Source organism: Mytilus edulis, chromosome 7, assembly GCF_963676685.1.
Source record: "Mytilus edulis chromosome 7, xbMytEdul2.2, whole genome shotgun sequence".
In the NCBI taxonomy this organism is placed as follows: domain Eukaryota; kingdom Metazoa; phylum Mollusca; class Bivalvia; order Mytilida; family Mytilidae; genus Mytilus; species Mytilus edulis.
This window is the reverse complement of record NC_092350.1, coordinates 23,381,233-23,406,990: the sequence shown is the minus strand read 5'-3', so window position 1 is coordinate 23,406,990 and position 25,758 is coordinate 23,381,233. Positions and strand designations below refer to the sequence as shown.

The 25,758-nt window shown below is 31.5% G+C and overlaps 2 protein-coding genes across 4 annotated transcripts; both read left to right on the top strand.

Annotated features, from left to right (window-relative positions):
- Window positions 1–70: 70 nt before the first annotated feature.
- On the top strand, window positions 71–15,114 carry LOC139481069 (gamma-secretase subunit Aph-1-like). Of its 3 annotated transcripts, none has more exons than XM_071264141.1 (8): window positions 71–176; window positions 6,175–6,272; window positions 7,049–7,190; window positions 8,137–8,280; window positions 10,815–10,912; window positions 12,018–12,140; window positions 12,820–12,947; window positions 13,577–15,114. In XM_071264141.1, the coding sequence occupies exons 3-8, from the start codon at window positions 7,078–7,080 to the stop codon at window positions 13,757–13,759; spliced, it is 789 nt and encodes a 262-aa protein (XP_071120242.1). In that variant the 5' UTR covers window positions 71–176; window positions 6,175–6,272; window positions 7,049–7,077; the 3' UTR covers window positions 13,760–15,114. The 3 variants fall into 3 exon arrangements, with proteins under 3 accessions (XP_071120242.1, XP_071120241.1, XP_071120243.1); XM_071264140.1 differs by having other exon boundaries at window positions 6,175–6,303; XM_071264142.1 differs by having other exon boundaries at window positions 91–423; window positions 6,051–6,303.
- An 854-nt stretch (window positions 15,115–15,968) lies between these two features.
- On the top strand, window positions 15,969–21,167 carry LOC139481072 (cerebellin-2-like). Its single transcript, XM_071264145.1, has 3 exons — window positions 15,969–16,014; window positions 19,145–19,311; window positions 20,608–21,167. Exons 1-3 carry the CDS (start codon window positions 16,010–16,012, stop codon window positions 21,006–21,008), a joined length of 573 nt encoding a protein of 190 aa, XP_071120246.1. The 5' UTR covers window positions 15,969–16,009; the 3' UTR covers window positions 21,009–21,167.
- The last annotated feature ends 4,591 nt before the right edge of the window (window positions 21,168–25,758 follow it).

Sequence of the window (25,758 nt, the reverse complement as noted above, 5' to 3'; positions counted from 1 at the left end):
AGACTTTATACAAGTATAGTTAGTAAACTATTTGATAGAAAAACATTATTTTTTAACATTTACATGTGTAACTTTCTTGTGGCGTAACTCACGGTTGAAACCGGAAGTAGGAAGAATAAAAAATAAATAAATGAGAATTTATTTGTTCCCTGTCAAACTCATTGAAAGACTCAAATGTAAGGAAAAACATCTTTTTATCTCAACTTCCAAATTTATGTTGTTAAATTGAGCTTTAAAAAATACAGTAGTTACTGTGAAAGGGGAATAAATTCGCACAACAGTTTCATACATCCATATAATTTTCGCTTCTTTTTATTTGGTTTTCAGTAATTTTTTTTAGATTAGATGGTCACTTTTGTTTGTCCTCCAGCTATATAGAAAATCATTATGAATATATATATGTAAATGATATGAAATCCTTAAGTTATTGCTTTTACTTGGTTCTCCATTCAACTGTAGCCTTAGTCCGAGATTACTCTGACGTCCAACGGCTGTTTTGCGCTTTCGGGTCGATCCGGCCCCAATAAAAAAAATATTTCTAAGGATTTAAAATAAATATATATTAATTGTAATTCATAAATGTTTATTATTTTTATTATAATGTTAAAGGTGTACATGGTGTACGGTAAACATATTAAAAAAGGCCTTTAAAAAATATTTTCCTTCTAGATGAGTATAAAACAACTAGGTTGATTATGTCTTTATTCCAAGTTTTCAAGATTATTGGGTATAATCAGAGACATATAATACAAATTATATGTTTCTGGTATAATTATATTAAAACATATATAAAAGAATTCAGACATCAACATTAATCAGCAGTAATTAGCATTTTCTTTCAATTGTGATCCTAACAAGTCTTTCATCTTGTGTAAGGTGTAATAACAAATAGTTACATACATGAACGGTACAAGCCGATCCCCAAGCTGATACATATTAACTTTGTTTTTCTTTTTAAGTTCTTAAAATTTTTCAAATTGGGAAATGTTGTTTTATTTGCCGAATTGTTTCTATAAAAGAGTGCTGATATTATATTACGTAACATTAATTAATCAGCATTGAATTGAATTAAGTGATTACGAGTGGCATTACCTTAGTTCACAATCATCAGACAACTGTTGAATAAACAAACCATTTATAGAATAATGATTCGATTAAACAAGGATTTGTATAGTATAAGTAACTATACAAATCCTTGGATTAAATAAGTCATTATGATGCGTTAAATTTTATAGGTCCATTGGACTGTAAATATTTATTTAGCTATTCTGTGTGTGAACTGAATAAAATAAAAATCGCCATGAAATTCAAAGTAAAAGTTATCATGGAAAATAACTTCATAATTTAAAAATGTAGAAACTGCGATACAAACGGACACAATAACACTCAGTGATCTGGAAGGTTTTTTTCACTATGGGCCCAGGGCCCCTCAAAAATAAATTCAATGGGCCATTTTAAAAAATAATGGGCCATGTTGTCAAATGAGTGGGCCATTTGAATTGACCTCTGTAAAAAAAATAAAAAGTATCATTATTTTTGCCAAAGAGGTGTTGTAACTTATCTTTATGATTTTAAATAATATCATGGATATTGTTCCTGTGATTCTGTAATTTCAATGAATATACAATAACTTCTTGCAAAACGGACAATATTAAAGATAACCTTTATTTACAATGTTTAAACTGGTACTGTTGCCTTGACTTGTTCATGTTTATGTTGGGTTTTTTTTAACAATAAATTTGGGTCTTCGTCGATATCATACTTATTCCAGACGTTCCGTATTAGAAGACATTTCAGGCACTTCCTCTGCACTTCTTGTATTATTATTATTACTTTATCACGACGACAAGATATTATATTACGTAACATTAATTAATCAGCATTGAATTGAATTAAGTGATTACGAGTGGCATTACCTTAGTTCACAATCATCAGACAACTGTTGAATAAACAAACCATTTATAGAATAATGATTCGATTAAACAAGGATTTGTATAGTATAAGTAACTATACAAATCCTTGGATTAAATAAGTCATTATGATGCGTTAAATTTTATAGGTCCATTGGACTGTAAATATTTATTTAGCTATTCTGTGTGTGAACTGAATAAAATAAAAATCGCCATGAAATTCAAAGTAAAAGTTATCATGGAAAATAACTTCATAATTTAAAAATGTAGAAACTGCGATACAAACGGACACAATAACACTCAGTGATCTGGAAGGTTTTTTTCACTATGGGCCCAGGGCCCCTCAAAAATAAATTCAATGGGCCATTTTAAAAAATAATGGGCCATGTTGTCAAAAGTATCATTATTTTTGCCAAAGAGGTGTTGTAACTTATCTTTATGATTTTAAATAATATCATGGATATTGTTCCTGTGATTCTGTAATTTCAATGAATATACAATAACTTCTTGCAAAACGGACAATATTAAAGATAACCTTTATTTACAATGTTTAAACTGGTACTGTTGCCTTGACTTGTTCATGTTTATGTTGGGTTTTTTTTAACAATAAATTTGGGTCTTCGTCGATATCATACTTATTCCAGACGTTCCGTATTAGAAGACATTTCAGGCACTTCCTCTGCACTTCTTGTATTATTATTATTACTTTATCACGACGACAAGATATTATATTACGTAACATTAATTAATCAGCATTGAATTGAATTAAGTGATTACGAGTGGCATTACCTTAGTTCACAATCATCAGACAACTGTTGAATAAACAAACCATTTATAGAATAATGATTCGATTAAACAAGGATTTGTATAGTATAAGTAACTATACAAATCCTTGGATTAAATAAGTCATTATGATGCGTTAAATTTTATAGGTCCATTGGACTGTAAATATTTATTTAGCTATTCTGTGTGTGAACTGAATAAAATAAAAATCGCCATGAAATTCAAAGTAAAAGTTATCATGGAAAATAACTTCATAATTTAAAAATGTAGAAACTGCGATACAAACGGACACAATAACACTCAGTGATCTGGAAGGTTTTTTTCACTATGGGCCCAGGGCCCCTCAAAAATAAATTCAATGGGCCATTTTAAAAAATAATGGGCCATGTTGTCAAAAGTATCATTATTTTTGCCAAAGAGGTGTTGTAACTTATCTTTATGATTTTAAATAATATCATGGATATTGTTCCTGTGATTCTGTAATTTCAATGAATATACAATAACTTCTTGCAAAACGGACAATATTAAAGATAACCTTTATTTACAATGTTTAAACTGGTACTGTTGCCTTGACTTGTTCATGTTTATGTTGGGTTTTTTTTAACAATAAATTTGGGTCTTCGTCGATATCATACTTATTCCAGACGTTCCGTATTAGAAGACATTTCAGGCACTTCCTCTGCACTTCTTGTATTATTATTATTACTTTATCACGACGACAAGATATTATATTACGTAACATTAATTAATCAGCATTGAATTGAATTAAGTGATTACGAGTGGCATTACCTTAGTTCACAATCATCAGACAACTGTTGAATAAACAAACCATTTATAGAATAATGATTCGATTAAACAAGGATTTGTATAGTATAAGTAACTATACAAATCCTTGGATTAAATAAGTCATTATGATGCGTTAAATTTTATAGGTCCATTGGACTGTAAATATTTATTTAGCTATTCTGTGTGTGAACTGAATAAAATAAAAATCGCCATGAAATTCAAAGTAAAAGTTATCATGGAAAATAACTTCATAATTTAAAAATGTAGAAACTGCGATACAAACGGACACAATAACACTCAGTGATCTGGAAGGTTTTTTTCACTATGGGCCCAGGGCCCCTCAAAAATAAATTCAATGGGCCATTTTAAAAAATAATGGGCCATGTTGTCAAATGAGTGGGCCATTTGAATTGACCTCTGTAAAAAAAATAAAAAGTATCATTATTTTTGCCAAAGAGGTGTTGTAACTTATCTTTATGATTTTAAATAATATCATGGATATTGTTCCTGTGATTCTGTAATTTCAATGAATATACAATAACTTCTTGCAAAACGGACAATATTAAAGATAACCTTTATTTACAATGTTTAAACTGGTACTGTTGCCTTGACTTGTTCATGTTTATGTTGGTTTTTTTTTAACAATAAATTTGGGTCTTCGTCGATATCATACTTATTCCAGACGTTCCGTATTAGAAGACATTTCAGGCACTTCCTCTGCACTTCTTGTATTATTATTATTACTTTATCACGACGACAAGAATAACAGTAGAGAGTACCATTAATTGATAGAACAAAACAATAATTCGCTGAAGTCATGTTTACAAAATGTCAAAACGAGCCAAAGACCAAAAAACGGCAAGGACAGTTAAGCGCCTTTTATGGAGACAAAAACTATATTCATAAAAAGGCTTCGGGGGTTTTCAATCGAAATAATAGCAAGCTAAACTAAATTAAAAGATTATCATTAGAGTTAAATCTCGTCTGTAATAGCCAAATTTCACAAATTTAAAGTTCTTTATAAAAAATTATATCATGAATGATGGTTAATTACGTTTTTTGGGATATCAGTTAAACCGCATGGTTCTATTATTACCATAGGAAAACACCGAGACGTTAAACTTCATGGTTCTATTACCATAGGAAAACAACCGAGACGTCCCAAAAATGTATATAGGTGCTCCTATGATTGGAGGAACATTATACAGTTGTGTACACACACATGGCGGCATGCAAACGATCGGAAATCCATTTGACGATATCTAAACGTTTCGAAACGATGTGAAAAATATCGTGCGCCACGTGGGCACTTACATTTGTCACTCTATGCGCCATTTCTGGTCAATATGCGCTAAAGGCGCAGGGCGCACGACCTTCCCGATCACTGTAACACTCATTTTCGTATCGATTTAAAATAGTTCTTTAACTGGTACTCCAATGCTTCACTGACCTGTTGTCATCCATCATCGATCAGACTCTTTTTTCAAATTCCATTTCTACTGTTAAAATTTGTGACAAATTCCTCCAAAATCAATATAGTTAATTCATATTTTTTCATGGGGCCGGATCGACTTGGGGACGGATCGACGTGGGCCGGATCGACTTAGGCCGGATTGACTTGGGGCCCTGTTTTGCCAGACAAGCTGGGGCCGTGGGACGTCAGAGCTCGTCCCATATTCAAAAGTGGATATTTGCCCTCCCAAAATAGATGCGCTGCTTTGTCGCTTCTGGTGCCGATTGAGGGCCTTGGAATTATATAAATCGGGCATCAATCTGTTCATTTTTCATTTATCTCTTCATTTATGTAAGTTTCACCTACCTGCCAACCTTTATTTTTCCATATTTTAACAGTTTTCACAGAGATCCATCAATTTCTGCATTTTGACTTTCATTTTCAAAGATTATCACATGACCGCGAGAAAACAGTGCAAATGACCATAATGTAACACCTCGTTCATTTAAGATGCAAGTTATCTAAATGTCCGAAAGCTTCCGAATGTTTTCGTGGTCCGAGCTAACTGCTCAATACCAATCTCCTGTAAAGGAGGTGAAAAGTCGTGGTTGGCTTCTAAATGTTAAACATCGATCTCCTATAAAGAAGGTGAAAAAATATAAATATTTGCATATTTGAGTCTCGAGGCCACGAACTCTCTCGTAATTTGACGTCCATTTGAAAGTGAAATAAATAGTATATAATAATTACTTTATTATTTTTACTATGCATAAAAAAAAATGATGTATATGAAATAAACCCAGTTCAACCCAAAACTTAATTTGCTCTGCTATTTTAAAACCACTTTTGGGCATTTCTTACAGTGGAGTTGAGCATGTTTAGGAGTAAGAACTGGATATTAATGGGAACATGGTAGATATTTGAAAAAAGATTGAATATTTGTTGCTTAATAGTGCCCAGTTTCAAAGATTTCATTATTTGAAAAAGAAATCCAGAATCAAAAGCATTAAACATGTACCTAAAAAATAACTTCAGAATGGATATGTTGTATCAGTTGATACAATTTTTCAAAAGTTTTTTATTATTTATCTTTCGATTGTTTGTGTTGTGATGCTTAGGTATTATTTTAAAAATTTAACACAACTTTTGTAATTTGTTCTTGTCTCATCTAAATTTTGTCATTGTCTAGACTAAATATGATCATTTTTTTATTGATTCCTTACGTATGTATTTTCTTTTCAGTTTAATTCTTACTTGGTACTACTACAGTCTAGAAAAGTGCATTTTAGCAGAAAAACAACATTCCAAAAAAAGCAAAGAAGTCATTAATAGGAAGCAAGCTTAGGTTTACCTGTTCTTGTGTGTAAATTAGTAAGTGAAATGAATTTTAACAAAAACTTAATGTAACTGTAGAGAAGCTTGACTAAGTTAAGCAAAGTTTTCCATATACAATGTACATGTATGTATATTTTTTTGTAAACACACAGCATTCATGGTATAACACAGCCTCCAGAATCACTGCTTATTCAGTACTTTTGAACAAAGAAAACACATCCTTGCAGTATACATATATAACAGCTGATCACAAATCTTATTTTGAGCATTGGATATTTATCATGTACAGTTTAATTCAAATTCTTATTATGATTAATAAGAAAATTTACACTGTAATAACAGATAAGAAAGACAGACATGATAGACATGCATTTGTCTTAAAAGTCGCATGATCAATTTTTTCTGTACAGGTACAAAATACGCCAATTAATCAGAGTTCAAATAAATTTACAAAACAACAGAAGTATGCTCATATGTCATAGATATTTTACGACTACTGTGCAGCAATGAATGAAAGTTTGTTACAATTTTTAACTGGTTTCTTATTGCATGTATTAGATCCATTTCTTAGAAACCAGTGGTAACCATGGTAAAATGTATGTACCAGTGAGGTTTAGCTGCTTCTGTCATCTTTTATAAATTATGTATGTTGTTCTTTCCTGCTATTAAGTACGATTAGTTAGGACACATAGTTTGAAAGGTAGATGACTGTTAATTGTATTGATATCTGACTTGACAAGTTATGGGTCAAGTAAAAATGACATTACACTCTTTTTTACAGGTACTGAAATAAAAGTTAAACCCTCCAAGATGACGATGATGGAATTTTTCGGTTGTACTTTCATAGCTTTTGGACCACCTTTTGGGTTATTTGTGTTCACAATAATGCATGATCCACTCAGAATAATTGTACTTATTGCGAGGTAAGGTTCAAATGTTTGATTTTTACATGTATTTTACATATACCTACAGACATGAAAGGTATTGGTATTTATCTTACCTCCTATATATTTCTAAAAATATGATTGGTTAAGAACAACCTCGTGGAGACCATGTATATTCCTTATTAGGCTAGTAAGGTTCCATATTATGTTAGTAGTGGGGAGTTGTGTCCCTTTATACAAACAACACAGCGGTGAGAAAAAAAATATTAAAGGTTTCAACAGACGATTAAATGGATAATGAACGATTGAAATTATTTCCATACATCTAATTTAAAGCTAACAAGTTGTGATTGTTGGCATTTGTTTTTAAATTGACCTATGGAAGTTGGTTCATAATACTAACAGTATTGAAGACTTGATCACTTTTATAGGCCATTAGTCTTAATATCACATCATGTTAAGATAGTCGGTAAGATAAATTCGTTACATAGTGTGCTAGTGACCTAATACGATATATATGGGGGTCAGTAAATTCCATATGGGGATTCGAGCATCGCTCTCACTCCATATGGAATTTACTGACCTCATATATATCCTATTAGGTCACTAGCGAACTATTTAACTAATAATATGCATCTATTCATTCTTGTCATTCTGATGGGTATGGCAGCTGATAAATTTGTTTATAGATTATAAGAAAAGAAAACTACTGTGCAAGTACAGAATTTTTTTTTTTAATCTTATGCTAAAATTGATCTGGTTTATATAAACAGTGTGGAGAGAATTAGAGTACATAAGCATTTTAAAGCATATATTGAATTTATATTATTGAAACAGTGGATGATTGACTGTGCATTTATCTGTACAAGGATGAAATACTGTTCATTGATATAAATTGTGTATTCTGATGGAAAAAATCTTCATTTAAGAATTTTATTTTTGCACAAGTTTCTAATGTTTAAAATTTTCTGTCTTTCTTTTTCAGTGGATTTTTCTGGTTGCTGTCATTATTGCTGTCATCAATATTGTGGTTTGCTGTTGTACCATTAAGGGAAGAGTTAGCATTTGGTCTTGTATTCTCTGTGGTATTCCAGGAAATATTTAGATTTTTCTTCTATAAATTGTTGAGGTAATTTTACACTTTATGCTGTTTGATTTTGATACGACCGCAAAATTTGAAAAAATTTTCGTCGTATATTGCTATCACGTTGGCGTCGTCGTCGTCGTCGTCGTCCGAATACTTTTAGTTTTCGCACTCTAACTTTAGTAAAAGTGAATAGAAATCTATGAAATTTTAACACAAGGTTTATGACCACAAAAGGAAGGTTGGGATTGATTTTGGGAGTTTTAGTCCCAACATTTTAGGAATTAGGGGCCAAAAAGGGCCCAAATAAGCATTTTCTTGGTTTTCGCACTATAACTTTAGTTTAAGTAAATAGAAATCTATGAAATTTTGACATAAGGTTTATGACCACAAAAGAAAGGTTGGGATTGATTTTGGGAGTTTTGGTTCCAACAGTTTAGGAATTAGGGGCCAAAAAAGGGCCCAAATAAGCATTATTCTTGGTTTTCGCACACTAACTTTAGTTTAAGTAAATAGAAATCAATGAAATTTTAACACAATGTTTATGACCACAAAAGGAAGGTTGGTATTGATTTTGGGAGTTTAGGTCCCAACAGTTTAGGAATTAGGGGCCAAAAAGGGACCCAAATAAGCATTTTTCTTGGTTTTCGCACTATAACTTTAGTATAAGTAAATAGAAATCTATGAAATTTAAACACAAGGTTTATGACCATAAAAGGAAGGTTGGTATTGATTTTGGGAGTTTTGGTCCCAACAGTTTAGGAATAAAGGGCCCAAAGGGTCCAGATTTAAACTTTGTTTGATTTTATCAAAAATTGAATAATTGGGGTTCTTTGATATGCCGAATCTAACTGTATGTAGATTCTTAATTTTTGGTCCCGTTTTCAAATTGGTCTACATTAAGGTCCAAAGGGTCCAAAATTAAACTTAGTTTGATTTTAACAAAAATTGAATCCTTGGAGTTCTTTGATATGCTGAATCTAAAAATGTACTTAGATTTTTTATTATTGGCCCATTTTTCAAGTTGGTCCAAATCGGGGTCCAAAATTAAACTTTGTTTGATTTCATCAAAAATTGAATAATTGGGGTTCTTTGATATGCCAAATCTAACTGTGTATGTAGATTCTTTATTTTTGGTCCCGTTTTAAAATTGGTTTACATTAACGTCCAAAGGGTCCAAAATTAAACTAAGTTTGATTTTAACAAAAATTGAATTCTTGGGCCTCTTTGATATGCTGAATCTAAACATGTACTTAGATTTTTGATTATGGGCCCAGTTTTCAAGTTGGTCCAAATCAGGATCCAAAATTATTATATTAAGTATTGTGCAATTGCAAGAAATTTTCAATTGCACAGTATTCAGCAATAGCAAGAAATCTTCAATTGCACAGTATTGTGCAATAGCAAGAAATCTTCAATTGCACAGTATTGTGCAATAGCAAATATTTTCAATTGCACAGTATTGCACAATAGCAAGAAATATCTAATTGCACAATATTGTGCAATAGCAAGAAATTCCAATTGGATTTCAATTGGAGTTATCTTTCTTTGTCCAGAATAGTAGTTGAATCAACTTAAATCATTGTTTTATACAATATACAATGTATATTCACTTTTACTACCAACTGATAGATTAAAACAATCTTTACCATTCAGTGATAACAAGCTTTTTTTTACATTTTAATATTTTATGATGTATTTAAATGAGTAGTTATTGTTGCAAACTTCATTAGAAATTTGAATTGAGATCAGTTTTGAAATAAGGGAAAGGGGGATGTGAAAAAAAAATTGGAGGGTCAATTTTTTTCATTTCAGATTTCATAAATAAAAAGAAAATTTCTTCAAACATTTTTTTGAGAGGATTAATATTCAACAGCATAGTGAATTGCTCAAAGGCAAACATTTTTTTTAAAGTTCATTAGACCACATTCATTCTGTGTCAGAAACCTATGCTGTGTCAACTATTTAATCACAATCCAAATTTGGAGCTGAATCCAGCTTGAATGTTGTGTCCATACTTGCCCCAACCGTTCAGGGTTCAACCTCTGCGGTCGTATAAAGCTGCACCCTGCGGAGCATCTGGTTTGTAAAATATACAAATAGTAATAATACACAAGAAATCTGCAGTGCAACATGTACATTAAAATCTGAACCAAACACCAAATATAATTGTCAATTATCAAAAGACAGCATTTTCTTTAGCAATAGGTGTGTGTATAAATATGATACCAGAATAGGTGCATCAACAAAAAAGTGACAGAATTTAAATAGTTTGTTCTTTTGAATATCATATTTGCATCTCATCATAAACATTACAGTATTATGATTGCAGCTTTTAGTATTTTAAAGTAAAATTACATTAAAAAAGAATTAAGCAGATATTTCTTAAATATAATTATTCAGCAAAAACAACAGTACAGAGTTTAAATACAATTATGTAGTAAAATCATTAGTACAGTTCCAAACAAACCCCTCTTGGTAAAAATACAAATACAACCTATCTTTGCAGTACATACATTTTTTTGTAATTAACAATCAAACTTCGGTAAAATAATTCATAAAGAAAATGTTTATTTTAGGAAAGCTGATGAAGGTTTACAGAAAGTTAATCAGACAGAGGGACCAGAGCTTCATGTTGCCCCTCGTGACATCACAAACAAGAATATTATGGCATATGGTAGGAAATTATAAGAGTATGAATGTTCAGACCTTCCTAAAAAAAACCATTACAATCACATCAATCCATTACCACATCCAGTCACGTCTCAGTCATTACAGCTGAAGGGACGTGCTGGGCCAGCTCTCCTTTACCCGCTATCTTCGATGAGGATTTACAGTTAGATGATCAACGACTTACTACTTTAGATGACAGAAACCAATTCAACGCTGTACAGTAAATGTAGTAGTTGGCGTATTCCCGCATTAACATGCACTCCAAAACCCATTGTAGATGGGGGAGTGTTGTGCCGATTAACGTCCGAGGGCTGTATCCTAGGTGTTAGATGATTGACCTTCATTTCACTGCCTCACGGCTTTGGTCCTGATCATGCTTCCTGTCATTTTTAGCACTATGTCCAAGACTCATCTACCAGTACTCCATCATTGAGGTTAGCGGGCTGCCAAGCTGACCAAACTGGCCCTGAAAGCAGCCGTTGTGAAGAAATAACATCAAAATAGTCAACAAACCAAAGAGAACTCACCTAAACCAAGATGGCGACCTCCAAAATGGCGACCACCACTCGTTCCTGACCGATGGCACAAAATTATTTAAACGCTCACCAATCCCCTTCGGGCACCGAGCCGACCATGCGAGGGCTGTATAGCCAGCCAAGGTCGTTAATAACTTCCATTTGTTGTCTTCCTAAAAACCTAATACTGTGATTCATTATTGATCATGGCATACTAATTTTTTATGTATTTCTTTTACATGTATGGAGAGAAAACCAGAATTTAAGTGATCAACAAACTACATAATTTCTGTACAATTAATATTTGCATGTAGAATTTTTTTTTTTTTTTTTTAAATCCATAAATCAATTATCCTCACAGATACATATTTTTTAATCCCATGAGTTATAGTAAAAAATCACAAAAAAGGGAAACAGACGATAGAGGGAAAGGATTTATGCAGGAATATTATTACTTTCACGCTCAAACAAAATCCAATAAAAATATATAAAAAAAACAAAAATATAAATGGAACTAGATGGAAAATCCTATTTCTTGCATATGAATCATCCTTTTGATTGATTAACAGATATTAATTCCTGTTTGGTTTATAGTTTCAGGTTTTGGCTATGGAATAATATGTGGAGCATTCTCTATAATCAATGTATTAGCAGATATGGTAGGACCTGGTACTATTGGTATCCATGGAGACTCTAAGTACTTTTTTGTAGCAACAGGTATATTTAATTGTCATTTACTTATACATCACATCTTTATGTTTAACAGCAATTATTTGATGCATAATCAGGACTGAAAGCTTTTTAAAACAATTTTTAAATGTACCATATGTAGGTTCAGCAGATGAAGGTCTGAAAAGGGATTATGTTATCAAGTCTTTTATTGTTAATTAATGATAAATAAATATCCAGTATCAGATATCTTGAAAATTATTTAAGATTTTGCATATCTTCAGATGTTTGATTATACCCCACACAATTTTTGCGTCAGGTATATTTCGAAATATGTGAGCGCACTCACAAAGGATTTATTATGATATATGTTATTATATATTTTGATAGCATCTTGTTTATTTGGTTGATAAGGCCATTCAAAATTTGAATTGATAAAAAAAACAGATATTTTTCTGTTTTCATATCTTTTGTGTATATTTATATATGAAAAACATCTTTAAATGCAAGGATATTTCACATTAAGATGTCTTGTACAAAGATGTTGATGTGCTTCAAATATTTATGAGTATGGCTTTACTAATATGAGTAAACATTAAAAAAAATGTGCATACAATCACAATTTTGGGTCAGATACGTATGTTCTTATTATCTCATGTTTATTACATCTTTTTGAAAAATGTTACTTTCAAAATCGTATGAACTAATTTTTTATTTTTAATTTCAGCTTTTCTGACACTGTGCTTTATATTTCTTCACATATTTTGGGGAGTTATATTTTTCCATGCCTTGGACAAAAAGAAATATTACATGGTAGCACTTGTTGTAGCTACACATATGCTGGTCTCATGCTTGGTAAGTTTATAAAAAATCATCTGGACTTTATTACTCAAAACATTTACACATTGGGTAAAAATTGCAGATATGAACCAGTGGTAAAAAATTATGGATAAAATTTATGAGTGAATGTTTTAAGTTAAGCAACCTAGTCAAGATACATAATTGTGTTAAATGGATGTTTGAAATAATTAATAAAATTAATAGTGTAAAAGAAAAATTGTCTAATTGGATGTTTGATTTTAATACTACATGAACATGACAAAGCTGTTACTTATGGAGTACAATTTACTAATATACCATTCAGTTGTACCATGATGGCATAACATCTATAGTCATATCTATTATTTTTTGTTGTTGTAAGAAAACTTGTCTATACCTGGAATGATATAAGATATTGATATATTGTTTAGTTTTTAGTTAAAGACCATTATTTGACCAGTAGATGTTGATCATATTTTGACCTTTAGATGTCTTATTATTTTGCATATTTTTATTGCTGTCTCATTGACATTTACCACATTTACCACAATTCTTTTTAATTTATCATGATCATATATTTCTAAGATCCTTCATGAGTTTTAATATTAACACATTCATGAATTGAAATGTAAATTATCAGCTATATATATATTTTTGGTTTTCAGACGTTACTCAATCAGAGAACAGTGAATCGTGCAGAACCACTATACCTGGCCAGTATTTTACCAGCATATTTTGTGATGTTAGCCATGGGTGTTGTAGCTTTCTTCACAGCAGGAGGATCAGTAGAGAACATTAAATCTGCTATCAGCTGTTGTAAATCATCAGCGAAATATGAAATTGAATAATTTGTTTATATTGTAATTTATTGTAATTTGATAGCTTTTGTCATTGTAAATTATTGTTGACCAAGTGAGATTGACTAGCATTGTATGATCTAAGAGATCTGTTTCACATGACATTTATATAGTAATTATATATTTGATATATCATTGGTTACAATGAAGATTGTGATTTCCAAGTCAAATTAAATACCATTTCACATGTCTAAGAAATCCTGTAATTTCAGTCTTCTGACTTCTTGCAACAATAAATTTTATCAAGATTTCTCTTTCTTTTCTTTGAATAATTTAAAGATATCCGAACATATGCCTCCTGTCATGTTGGTTCCATCTTTCAGATTATTTCACTTTGACTCCATACCTAACTAACAACAAATATATATTTTTCTTATGTGGTACCATTACTTTCATTCACATTATTTATTATTATTTTGGGTCATGGATGCTGATTTTGCTTTTGTAAATAAACTTGATAAAGCAAGAGAACAATATGGCATTTATTTATTTTGGTAATAATTGCAAATATTTGTAAGTCATTCACAGCTCTTTAAGACCTGGACTAACTGAATGTTTGACAATTTTTATTTTGACCACTAATCTTTTGAGGAAAAAAATCATATGTTGACCTGTAGATGTCATTGGTTTTTGTTGTATCATTTAGTTAACGTTATTGTCTCATTTACATAAATGGATACCTCACATTTCCTTATAATGAATTAAACTTATTTAATAAGTTAATAAGTATGTTGTATATATTTAAAGTGTTATGGTTAACAAATATATTTAAACCAACATTAAGAAATATTTTTATACATAAATATTGTTCCTTGAACAACTCTGTATCATAAAGATATTTCTTTAAAATGATTAAAGAAGAGCAATTTGAATATGTTTCAATATTTTATAAGTCACTCTATTTGTTTAACAGTTAACAAGATAGAATAACCAAATTTCATTTACTGACAAACTGTAGCAGGTAGATATTTCAATGGGACAATGACAATGAGAACCAAATAAACGGTGTTAATATGTTTATAGTGCCATTTGCAATATATTTATTTTGATTGATTCATATTTATCATATAATAAAAGGGCCTTTGTTGTTCAAGTAATTTACAAAAAAGCTACATGTGCAGTTTCATTTGTTTAAAGAATAATCCAGAAGATAAATTTAATAATTTACAATGGGAATTGTACATTTTATTTTTGTCAAGCTATATATAGATTAATTTTTTGCTTGGTTTTCTAAACAGCACATTGATTTAATAATCATGTGTAGAATTGAAGACATTTTGTATGATGCAATGTTATGTGATAACATAAAATATGTAAATGTACATAAATAAAAAAATATTACTGTATTCTTTTCTCATATACTCAAGTTACATAAACTATAGTCTTCTTTGTAACATAAATGTGTAAATACTGAAAATTAAAATGTACACGCATCATTAGATCCAAGATTTTTTTTTTAAATTGACCGGATTTGAACATTTCCTTTATGGACAATTCCTGTTGTAATAAACTGATGTCGTCATAGGATGAGATAAATGTATTAAGTAAATATTAAAAGAGGACGTGGTATGATTGCCCATGAGTAATTGTATTCCATATGATTGTTTTCCTATAGAACAAAGTTGTCAATGCCAATGAACTAAAATGTCAATATCAACCCCACCCTTGGTGATTGTACTGACAGAATTCTAAAAATACTGATAATAATAAATGAAAATGCTGATAGACCACATAATGGGTAGGCAGGTCTGCAATAGACTAACATTTCAATATCAACCCCACCCTTTCCTGTATGGGCATGTCCCAAGTCTGTTGATGTTAGTTTTTGCTGTATATCATATTTGTTCCTCATTTGGATTTTGTTTTACATATGGTGTAAATGTATTTAATCTCACAATTGAGCAGTACTTTTGACAAAAATACAGGACACAAATGCCTTTTATGCTGTTAAATTTTAAATGTAACATTCTAAAAGTCTGTCAGTTTATTCTTCAGAATTTTTAAAAATCCAAGGGTTGTAATTCAGTGAAGATCAATGTCATTTTGTAAACGAAACACAAAATATAGGAATCGTTATTTCCAAGAAACTTCACAAAGGATAGAATATCGTTAATGACATTTTTACATGTCTGAATTTGAATATCATATTACCTGGTGACATTATAAAATTACTTAGAAGTATAAGATGTCAAAACAGACTTTTAGAAACAGTTTTAAACACCAAAGTACCTGATAGAAATCATGAGGTAAGAACACAACTTTAGTAAATTATAAACTATAAGTCAATTTCAAAATAAAAGCTTAAAAAAATCATTATTTCAGATACAAATTAATAGGATATAATACATAAATAGGCCATCTGTATTTAGTAGGTTGAAAAAAAAAGCCCAAACATTTAGAAGCAAAACGCAACACAAAGCTACCTTCCTGTGAGGTAGACCAAATTGAGAACTAGTAGTTTGCGGCATGTTTGGTATAGCCCTTTCAAAAGAAGCTCGCAGTGTGGAAATTGGCTTCATATCATTAAATCTCATTGGCATTTATTGTTGCCCATGTGTGCTTATCTCTAGGCAATCAGTGTTTGATGTATAGCAGATTTTTGTCTTGTATATCGTATTTGACCATATATATAAATCATTATGTTCTAGATATTTCTATACGGTTCATTGGCCTATAAAAGTCAAGGTTAAGTTGTCATGCTTAGGTCTTTTGCAGTTATTGGTTTAAGTTCGAGTATATTTGGCCCATAAAACAAATGATACATTGTAAGTGCTCTATAAAACACTGGAAAGAGTGGAACGATTGCCAATGAATCAAATATCCATGGACCAAAGCACAAAAATTTGAGCAAATACAGATCACCATGCGATCTTCATCAATTAGCAAAATCTTTACAGTAAAGTTTGCCAAGGATTGAAAAGATGAAAGAATGAGTGAGCATGTTGGTACACTAAACATTCCCCTGTCTTTGGACAGTGGTATAACAAAATAACATGAGAAAAAAAAACCCAGTAAAAATCAGTAATAAAGGGGTTGACTCATCAGCCCGGTTCTTAATTCAAAAATAATTAACAAAAAGACAAAAAACACAAAATACCGGACATGGAGTACTCACAGTTATAGAAAGCTAGTTTAAAACTTTATTTCAAGTAATGAACAAACTACGTTCTCCAAGACTACAATGTCAATCAGTACACATCCAATGGAATTAGTGTAAAACGTTATAACCAGTTGATAATAATTACATAATCATGGCTACGGGCAATGCTAATAGATACCAGGCTTATAATTTAACACGCCAGACGCGCTTTTCGTCTACACAGGACTCATCAGTGATCATCACTGACGCTCAGATCAAAACTTTTAGAAGGTCAAACAAGTATAAAGCGGAAGAGCATTGAGGACCCAAAATTCCAAAAAAGTTGTGCCAAATATGGCTAAGGTAATCTATGCCTGGTATAAGAAAATTCTTAGTATTGCTAGGGAAATGAACCATAATTGACAATAATAATTTATATCTCCGTGTTCAATTGCATGAACTTGACTGAATTTTAATGTTGATGAAGGAATACTTATTTTATAATGCATATGTCGGTATCTAGTTTACAGAGGAGGTTATATTTTATCACTAGATTCTCACTGGTTAATACATGTAATAGTTGAACTATTTGTATATTATCTAGAAAATCATTGTAATTCTGACTTTTATTCTATTCAGCAAACCAGTTGTCGAATGATTTTTACATCGGATGACCGTGAGGACATTCCGGTATATTGCTGTCGCCTAGATTCCATTACGTAACTTTCGTGTTGGGATTGTAACCGATCTATAAACATGATAAATACGCCGACATTATCGAGTGCAAAATAACATTCCTTATCGCTTGTTATAAATTCATTTTTTCAATGGACACTCCTAAAAATATTTTTTTTAGAACATAAATTAATGATATGAATATGTTTTGTCGTTAGAAATATATATATATAAGTAAAAAATCTTTAATATCTATGCACACGTACAGAAAAAGTGTGTTAACGCATGCGGAAGAATATCTTAAAAACGTTTGCAATCTCCCGTGCAGAGTTATCGGTCTTTGTTCTCTCTCAAGGACCGATAACTCTACATGGGACATTGAACGTTTTGCGGGAAAATATGAATGCCTGCTCAAATCCAATCTATTAGACATATCGAATTATTACAGATTCTGAAGAGTGTCCCCCATGCACTTGCACTGCACTTTTATTAATATAGTAGAATAGAATGATATACAAATGGATGAAAATTATATATACACGTAACTGTAATATACAAATATTAATATCATATATAACAACAAACCAGAGTATACTGATTTTTATCACTACAATATAATAGTTATTACGATGAGGTTGAATTTATTATCCACGCACGAACTTGTCTCAGAAAAAAATATATCTTTACTTTAACCTCACTTTCAGGTATAGAGATGTGATTTTTTTTCTGAGACAAGTGCTTGTGACCATCCACAAGAACTTGCGGTCATCCGGAGTTCAGTACTTTAGTACTTTGATTTTTTTCTGCAATCGTCGGAACAGCTTTTCCACGTGTTTAAAACAGATGTTTTAAAACAAATTATCTGTAATATTTGTTTGTCGAAAAAATTGGATTGTTCAGTATAAGGCCTGTAAGTGTTCTCGTTTGACTAAACTCAAATTGTATGGTGGTATGTTGTTGTCTGTCTCATTGATCTCTGATTGTACCACACATTCTTTTTTTTAATTGATTTGACGTAAAAACATACCATCCTGAGATTAAAAAAAACCCAGACACTATACGCTTTTAAAGTATAACTTCAGTATAACCTAGTGACTTGGTTTTTATCACCAAAAGTTTACTGATTTCATGACCATATCTGTAAAAAAACAGATATCAGGTTTTTAAGACACAATTGTTTAATGAGTACCGCTAGATTTATGAATAGGTCTATAATTTCTTTAGGCATATTAACAACTTGGTATATGCCATAATTAATAAGGATTTCGAATATCGAGGCTGAAGTCTTCTTTTTTAACATAGTCTCTGATCTACGTTAAAATTATTTTAGTTACAATGGGCCATAATATTTAAGTAGTATATATTCAAGGTCATTTCTTCACGTCGAAGATAGGAATTTAGTTCAGATCTAAAGAACTTTTATTTTTCAAACTTTTCATCTGAATATGTTTTTTTTACCACAAATCAGTGATCGAATCGTCTTGGCAGTTTGGGGAGTTTAGTTTGACCTCAGACTACCGCATTGATATATAGTTATAATCTTTTAAGTAGTCGACACTTGATTGGTTCATCATATATATGTAATATTTCATCAGGTACTTGTAATAAAATTATTTTTCCAGCCTACTCAGAGTAATTGCTCTTTACGTTCTCGGCTTTATACTCCTTTCATCAGTCACTGCTCACAAAGTTTGTTCTAAAAATGCCAACTTGTGGAAAAGCATACAATACCAGCTTAAGTTAGTTGAGAATACAGAAATGCGATGTGATTGTGACAATAAAGAATTGTGTAAGTACAAACAGGTTCTTTTCTTAATCATTTGATTAAAAAGAGTGCAGACATATTGTTTGTTTTATCATTTATTTGTTTCTCGTGTTTTTAAATTCGCAAACATTATAGGCATTTGGCAATATGAAGTTATGAAGTTGAGGGAGTTATATTCATCCGATTGTCGGAATTCTACGGAACGTTTTTTTTTTATAACATATGCAAATAAGTTTGTCTGTTGCCTTGACATTAACGTTTAGATTGGCATGCTGAAATTAAAGACACAAGACATTTGGTTAGTTATAGGGAAACTTATCACAACTAGATTTCAAAATAAATGTAACTTAAAATTTGAATAACCTCCTCTTATATGGTCAAGTTGAATTAAACAAATGAAATTAATAAAAAAAAGTCTGTCTTTTTTGTTGTTGTAATAATCAGATTAAACATGTTATTTTCTTCATTTTGATGAGTTGTTTTTCTTCCTTAAAAATTGCATATTTCATTAAGGACTAGCTTGCAGCGATTGTTTTCTGCCATGTTAACTCAAGTTAGTGGAAGACACCCGATGTACCTTTCGACGCTTTTATCGCCATTATATATGGTACATTTGACACTTTAATATACATGATAATATCTGCGGTTTTGAAGAAATGTCCCTTCCAAATTCTAAAAATATTAGCCAGCATAAAGGACAATTTTGTGTTTTGTTCATCTAACAGACAAGAACGGAGTTTCATATGAATTCTAAATGTATTTTGGACTTGAGTGATCATTCAAGAGGCATCAGTTATCGAGACGCGGTTTAACTTTAACCTTTTAATCAAATAATTGTATCACATACCAGTGTTTTGACAGGTTGGTCCCAGTCTTCATGCATAGATCTTTGCAGGTTATCTATAAAAAAGGAAAACAGCAAGTTACAAATTGCATTTGTCCGAAGCGCTTTTCTAGATGTACACAAATATACCTTCATCAGGAACTCACAACGCCGAATATTTGAAATCCAAGATTATAAGAACCCTTACTACACTGTAGTATAAAAATTCAAAACTAGAATTAACAAAATATGATTTTATAATTGACTATTTTACATGAATACAATGTAATAATAACAAGACAGAAATGAAATAGTACACGACAACATATCTTTTCATGATTTCGAAATATCACCATTGAATAAATACCGAGCATCAAACTGTTTGATATACACATGTTTTCTTTTTATACATAACTGTTATATAATGTGATAATAAAAATGGAGGACATATTGTTATTACACAATATTTTTTTTAATAAAAAATGTCATTTTTTCAGATGGTCATAAAACGGTCGGATTTATGGTTAAATCTTCAAAAAGATTAAGTAATGTGAACAAAGGATCCACAGTTATATTTGATAAGGTGGTTACCAACACTGGTTCTGGATATGATGCTTCGACTGGACAGTTTGTTGCACCTTACGAAGGTCTATATTATTTTTCCTGGACAATTCTCACCTACTATTCGAAATATTTCACAACACAGTTAATGCAAAATGACAACATTATTGCTGCTAACTATCCTGATGGCAGAGGATTATCTTCAAGTAATGTGTCTGCGACTCAAAGTGTTTTGCTACATCTTGCAGCAAAAGACAAGATCTGCATCAAAACTGAAAGTACAGGATTGTTTATGTATGGTGATAAATGGTCTACTTTCAGTGGTTTCAAAATTTAACAGTTTGAACAAATGTTGAACAAATACAAGATGCTATTTTCTCTTTTTAAATCCATGTAAATGTAGGTTAATGTCTTCAGAATTATTTTATATTCTCGGAAGTACATCTTTAGAGATACTCCTGTGTCTACCGAATAAATATGAGTTCGATTTAATTCATCCAACATATTATTTTGTATTTAACCAACGGACAGCACTTCTTACACGATGGGTGTCATATGTAGAGCAATATCTGTATACCCTTCAGGAGCATATATGTCATCCCAGGATTTTGGTGGAGATCGTTTCACACCACTTCTCATTATTTTTATATAATTAAAAAAGCTTATCATTGATCACAGAACTATAAAATGAGGTCAGGTTAATCTTGTTGACTTGCATACCCTTCTGGAATTCTGACTAGCCCTCTGCGTTTTAATGCGCAAAAAGCACGATTATCTAAACAATTTCTAGAGTGATGCATTTTATTATTTATATTCCGTCAGCTATTTCAGGTCGTCACTTTGTCATTTCTAAAGATTTTGACTTTTAACCTTTTATTTGAAATTGCTGAAACTATAGTAAAGGAGAATACTAGCACTTCTCTAATTTTTGTTACTTTTTAGATTCACTAAAAATGTCAAAGTAAATAAGTAAGGAAATGAGAACTACAAACTAGTTTCTTCTAAAAGCACACTCAAACTCTTAACCATATTTCTCTAAAATCCTTATAATTATGACATCAAAACAACCATTTTATAAAAAGTAAAATACCAAAAACACCGAAGGAAAATTCAAAACAGGAAGTCCTTTATCGAAATTGCAAAGTTAAAAGCTCATAGATAGAAGAAAATGCGGTATGAATGCCAATGGACAACTCACCATCCTAGTCATAATTTGTAAATAGTGAACCATTATAGAACAAAGTATGGTCTTCAATACGAAGCATACTACTGTTGTCTTTATGCCTGACTTAGGACAGATGCAAACTAATGCAGCGGGTTTAAACGTTTTAACAGGCGCAAACTTTCACCCTTACCGAAAACAGTAGTACAACATTACAACATTACAACATATAAAGACACATGATAAACTATCATTTGAAATGACTTAACTAGATCCAAAAAGAAATATTAACAAAGCAGGTAAAACAAAATTAAAATTAAAATGGGGATTGTGTCAAAGAGACAACAACCCGACCAAAAAGCCGAAAACAACCGAAGTCCACCAATGGGTCTTCAATACAGCAAGAAAATCCCGCACCCGGAGTCGTGGTTCAGCTGGCCCCTAAACAAAAATATATACTTGTTCAGTGATAATGGACGTTATACTAAACTCTAAAATATATAAAAGAAACAAAAATTAAAAATCCTACAAGACTAACAAAGGCTAAAGGCTCCTGACTTGGAACAGACGCAAAAATGCGGAAAGTTAAACATGTTTTTTTGAGATCTCAATCCTCCCTCTATACCTCTATCCAATGTAGAAAAAACAAACACACAGCGATACGCACAGTAAAACTCAGTTTCAAAGAGGTCCGAGTCCGATGTCAGAATACGTAACAAAAGAAACTAAACAAAATGACAAAGATACACAAATTAACAAAAGGACTATTAGTAGTTACTGACATGCCTGCTCCAGACCTCAATTAAACTGATGAAAAGGTTATGTCTTCATTATATGAATATCAAGCACACTCATTCCCGTTAGGGGTTTAGTATCATACCATCATAAAATATATTAGAAGAACATAACCCGTATCATGCCAACAACTGGTTTTAGAATAAATGTGTTTGTTTCCGATGCAAAGACCCTATAAGTGAATCAATATTACAGCCAAAATATGCCATCTTTAATGACTTGAATATAGTTATCAAAGGTACCAGGATTATAGTTTAGTACTCCAGACGCGCGTTTCGTCTACATAAGACTCGTCAGTGACGCTCATATCAAAATATTTATAAAGCCAAACAAGAACAAAGTTGAAGAGCATTGAGGATAAAAAATTCCAAAACATTGTGCCAAATACGGCTAAGGTAATCTATGCCTGGGATAAGAAAATCCTTAGTTTTTCGAAAAATTCAAAGTTGTGTAAACAGGAAATTTATACAAATGACCACCTTATTGATATTCTTGTCAACACCAAAGTGTTGACTACTGGGCTGGTGATACCCTCGGAGACGAAACGTCCACCAGCAGTGGCATCGACCCAGTGGTGTAAATAGTTATCAAAATATTTATAAAGCCAACAGTATCGTAACTATATCCCTTCTTAAAATAAGTCTGTTTAAAAGTTTTGCTAGCTTTGGATGTGAATGCCGACATGTTTGTGCTTTGTAAAGAATAGTACCATAAAATATTGGATGTGAAATACCTGAACGTATAAGATGTCTGCATACAAGTTGAGATATATAAACACCATAAGATGGTGACAAGGGAACGTCACCTTCTAAACATACACTAAAAAAAAGTTGATCTACTACACAATATGTAAAACAATGTAAAAACACTATAACCTGGGTCGAAATGGTATTAAATAGAATAACATACACAGGTAACTTTATAATAATTCTGTTGTTAGGAGTACGGAAATATTTTAACAAATTACTTTTGTTGTTTGTTGACGTGAAAATTGATCGTAATACTAAACACTTATCAAAGGAAAAATAGTTAGACGAGATATATCACAAAAACAAGCAAACATTGAATAACAAAAATGCATTACAAATTGTGTGAACAGGTCCAATCAACATGGGAGTACGATTCGAGAGTACTTGAAGTAACTAAAAACTAGTTAAAAGCCAAAAACAAATTAAAATGAAAAATCATGCATCAGAGAACAAAAAAATCAAAACACATCCCAGGGATTTAATGTTTTAACGCCATGGACAGTCAAAGAGATCAAATCAACACAAAAGAACAATTTGAGAGTACTTGCAGTTACTGAAAGCTAGTTAAAAGAACAATCCGTAATAAAAAAATTATGCATCAGAGACCAAAATCAGTTAAAACACATCCCAGGTATTTACTGGTTTAACGTCACGGACAGTCAAAGAAGACATGATACACATCAAACAAACGGAAAACAACTGCCATATTCCAGATTTGGTACTAGCATTTCCTTATGTATTATTTTAATATAAGTTTTATGGAGTATATAAGGTATCCAAAACGAATAAGCTTTCCACCACACGTTTTCTTTCATTACACCTTATTTTAAAAATAATTTTTCAATAACACTTGTTTGACTATTTTTATGATATGTCTACCTATTAATTCTGTGATAAAAGATATTTGCAGATATTTGCAGTTCGATCCGATTTGTAGCTTAAAATCATATATTCTTCATTCTTAATCTTCAACATGCCGAAAGAAACAGTTGTAGTCTTGAACCTCATATATTATTCCATTCGAAGACCGTGAGAAATTCCGTCATATTGCTTGGTTATCTTCAACAGTACGGCGGCTTTGTGAAAAATTGTGCACATCCTGCTACAAGCATGAAATTTGGCATAGACCTTCCTCAACTATTACTCTTTTATTTCATATAGGGAGGCATTTGAAAAAAAGTGTCTCACTTCCGGTAAAATCCAAAATGGCGGACATCATACTTAAATCAGCCCAATATCGAAGGCTAGTGTGTAAAAAGGTGTTTTTAACATACTACTATCATAATATTTGGTACAAACCTTTGTTTTTTTACTACTTTTGGATAAATTAAATAGATGAGATGTCTTTAATAACACTACTTCCGGTAAAATCCAACATGGCGGACATTGTACTACAATAAGCTTATTTTTTTGGGAGGGTAATAAATGAGTTTTAACGTACTGCTACTATCATTACATTGTGCAGGAACCTTTATTTGGTGCTTCTCACATTGATACGATGTATAAGACATATGTCTTTAAAACCCTTACTTCTGGTAATACCCAAAATGGCGGACATAGAATTATCAATTTCTGATTGTAATATTCAACTTTTTTTCAAAATGTTGGGGTTTTATTTCTGTTCATTAAATTTTTGGCTTTAAGTTATTCTCAAAATCACTAATTCTATTCTGTTGTAAATGTTTAAAAAAAGAGGTAACACTTCCGGTAAAAAAAACCCACAATATGGCGTAAATTTCAAAGATGAGTCCACAATCCATATCTTCGATGTAGATTTTTGGATAGATTGATTAAACATAATAAAATCACTAAAGTACTAAAACATTTTTAAAATTACTACAATTTTCGGCCAAAAATAACGGACACCACCACATGCACACAGTGCACGGGAGACCTGATTTTCCACATTAACAACGACCGCATCATTATTTCTTACATCCACAATGTACAAGCTTCTGACAAAATGATGAGGCCTCAAAAAGAGTTTTTTAAAAGTTATCCTCTTTGTCCCCCTCTGGACTGGGTAGCATAAGAGACAATTCCAAGCTCGTCTCCCTAAACACTTACCTAAGTATATTGCATGTTTTACATGCTGGAAAAGACTAGACCAAGTTGAGGGAATAGCCTAAAAAAGCCTTCCCTTTTGCGCAAATAGTTATTTTCTTGCTTCGTTAACCATGTTTTACCCATCTGTTAATTTTGTGCGATCTTACAGTAAAACCCTGGTGATTTAGGCTGATCAATCATCATTCTTTATGTTAAAGTCACATCTTCAAATGCCATCAATGTCTCCCACGCAGTCTTTTTCTTTTCTTTTTAAGCAAAGAGAGAACCATATCACAACCGGTTAAGGTATGGATAAAAAATAAGTGTGTGTGATC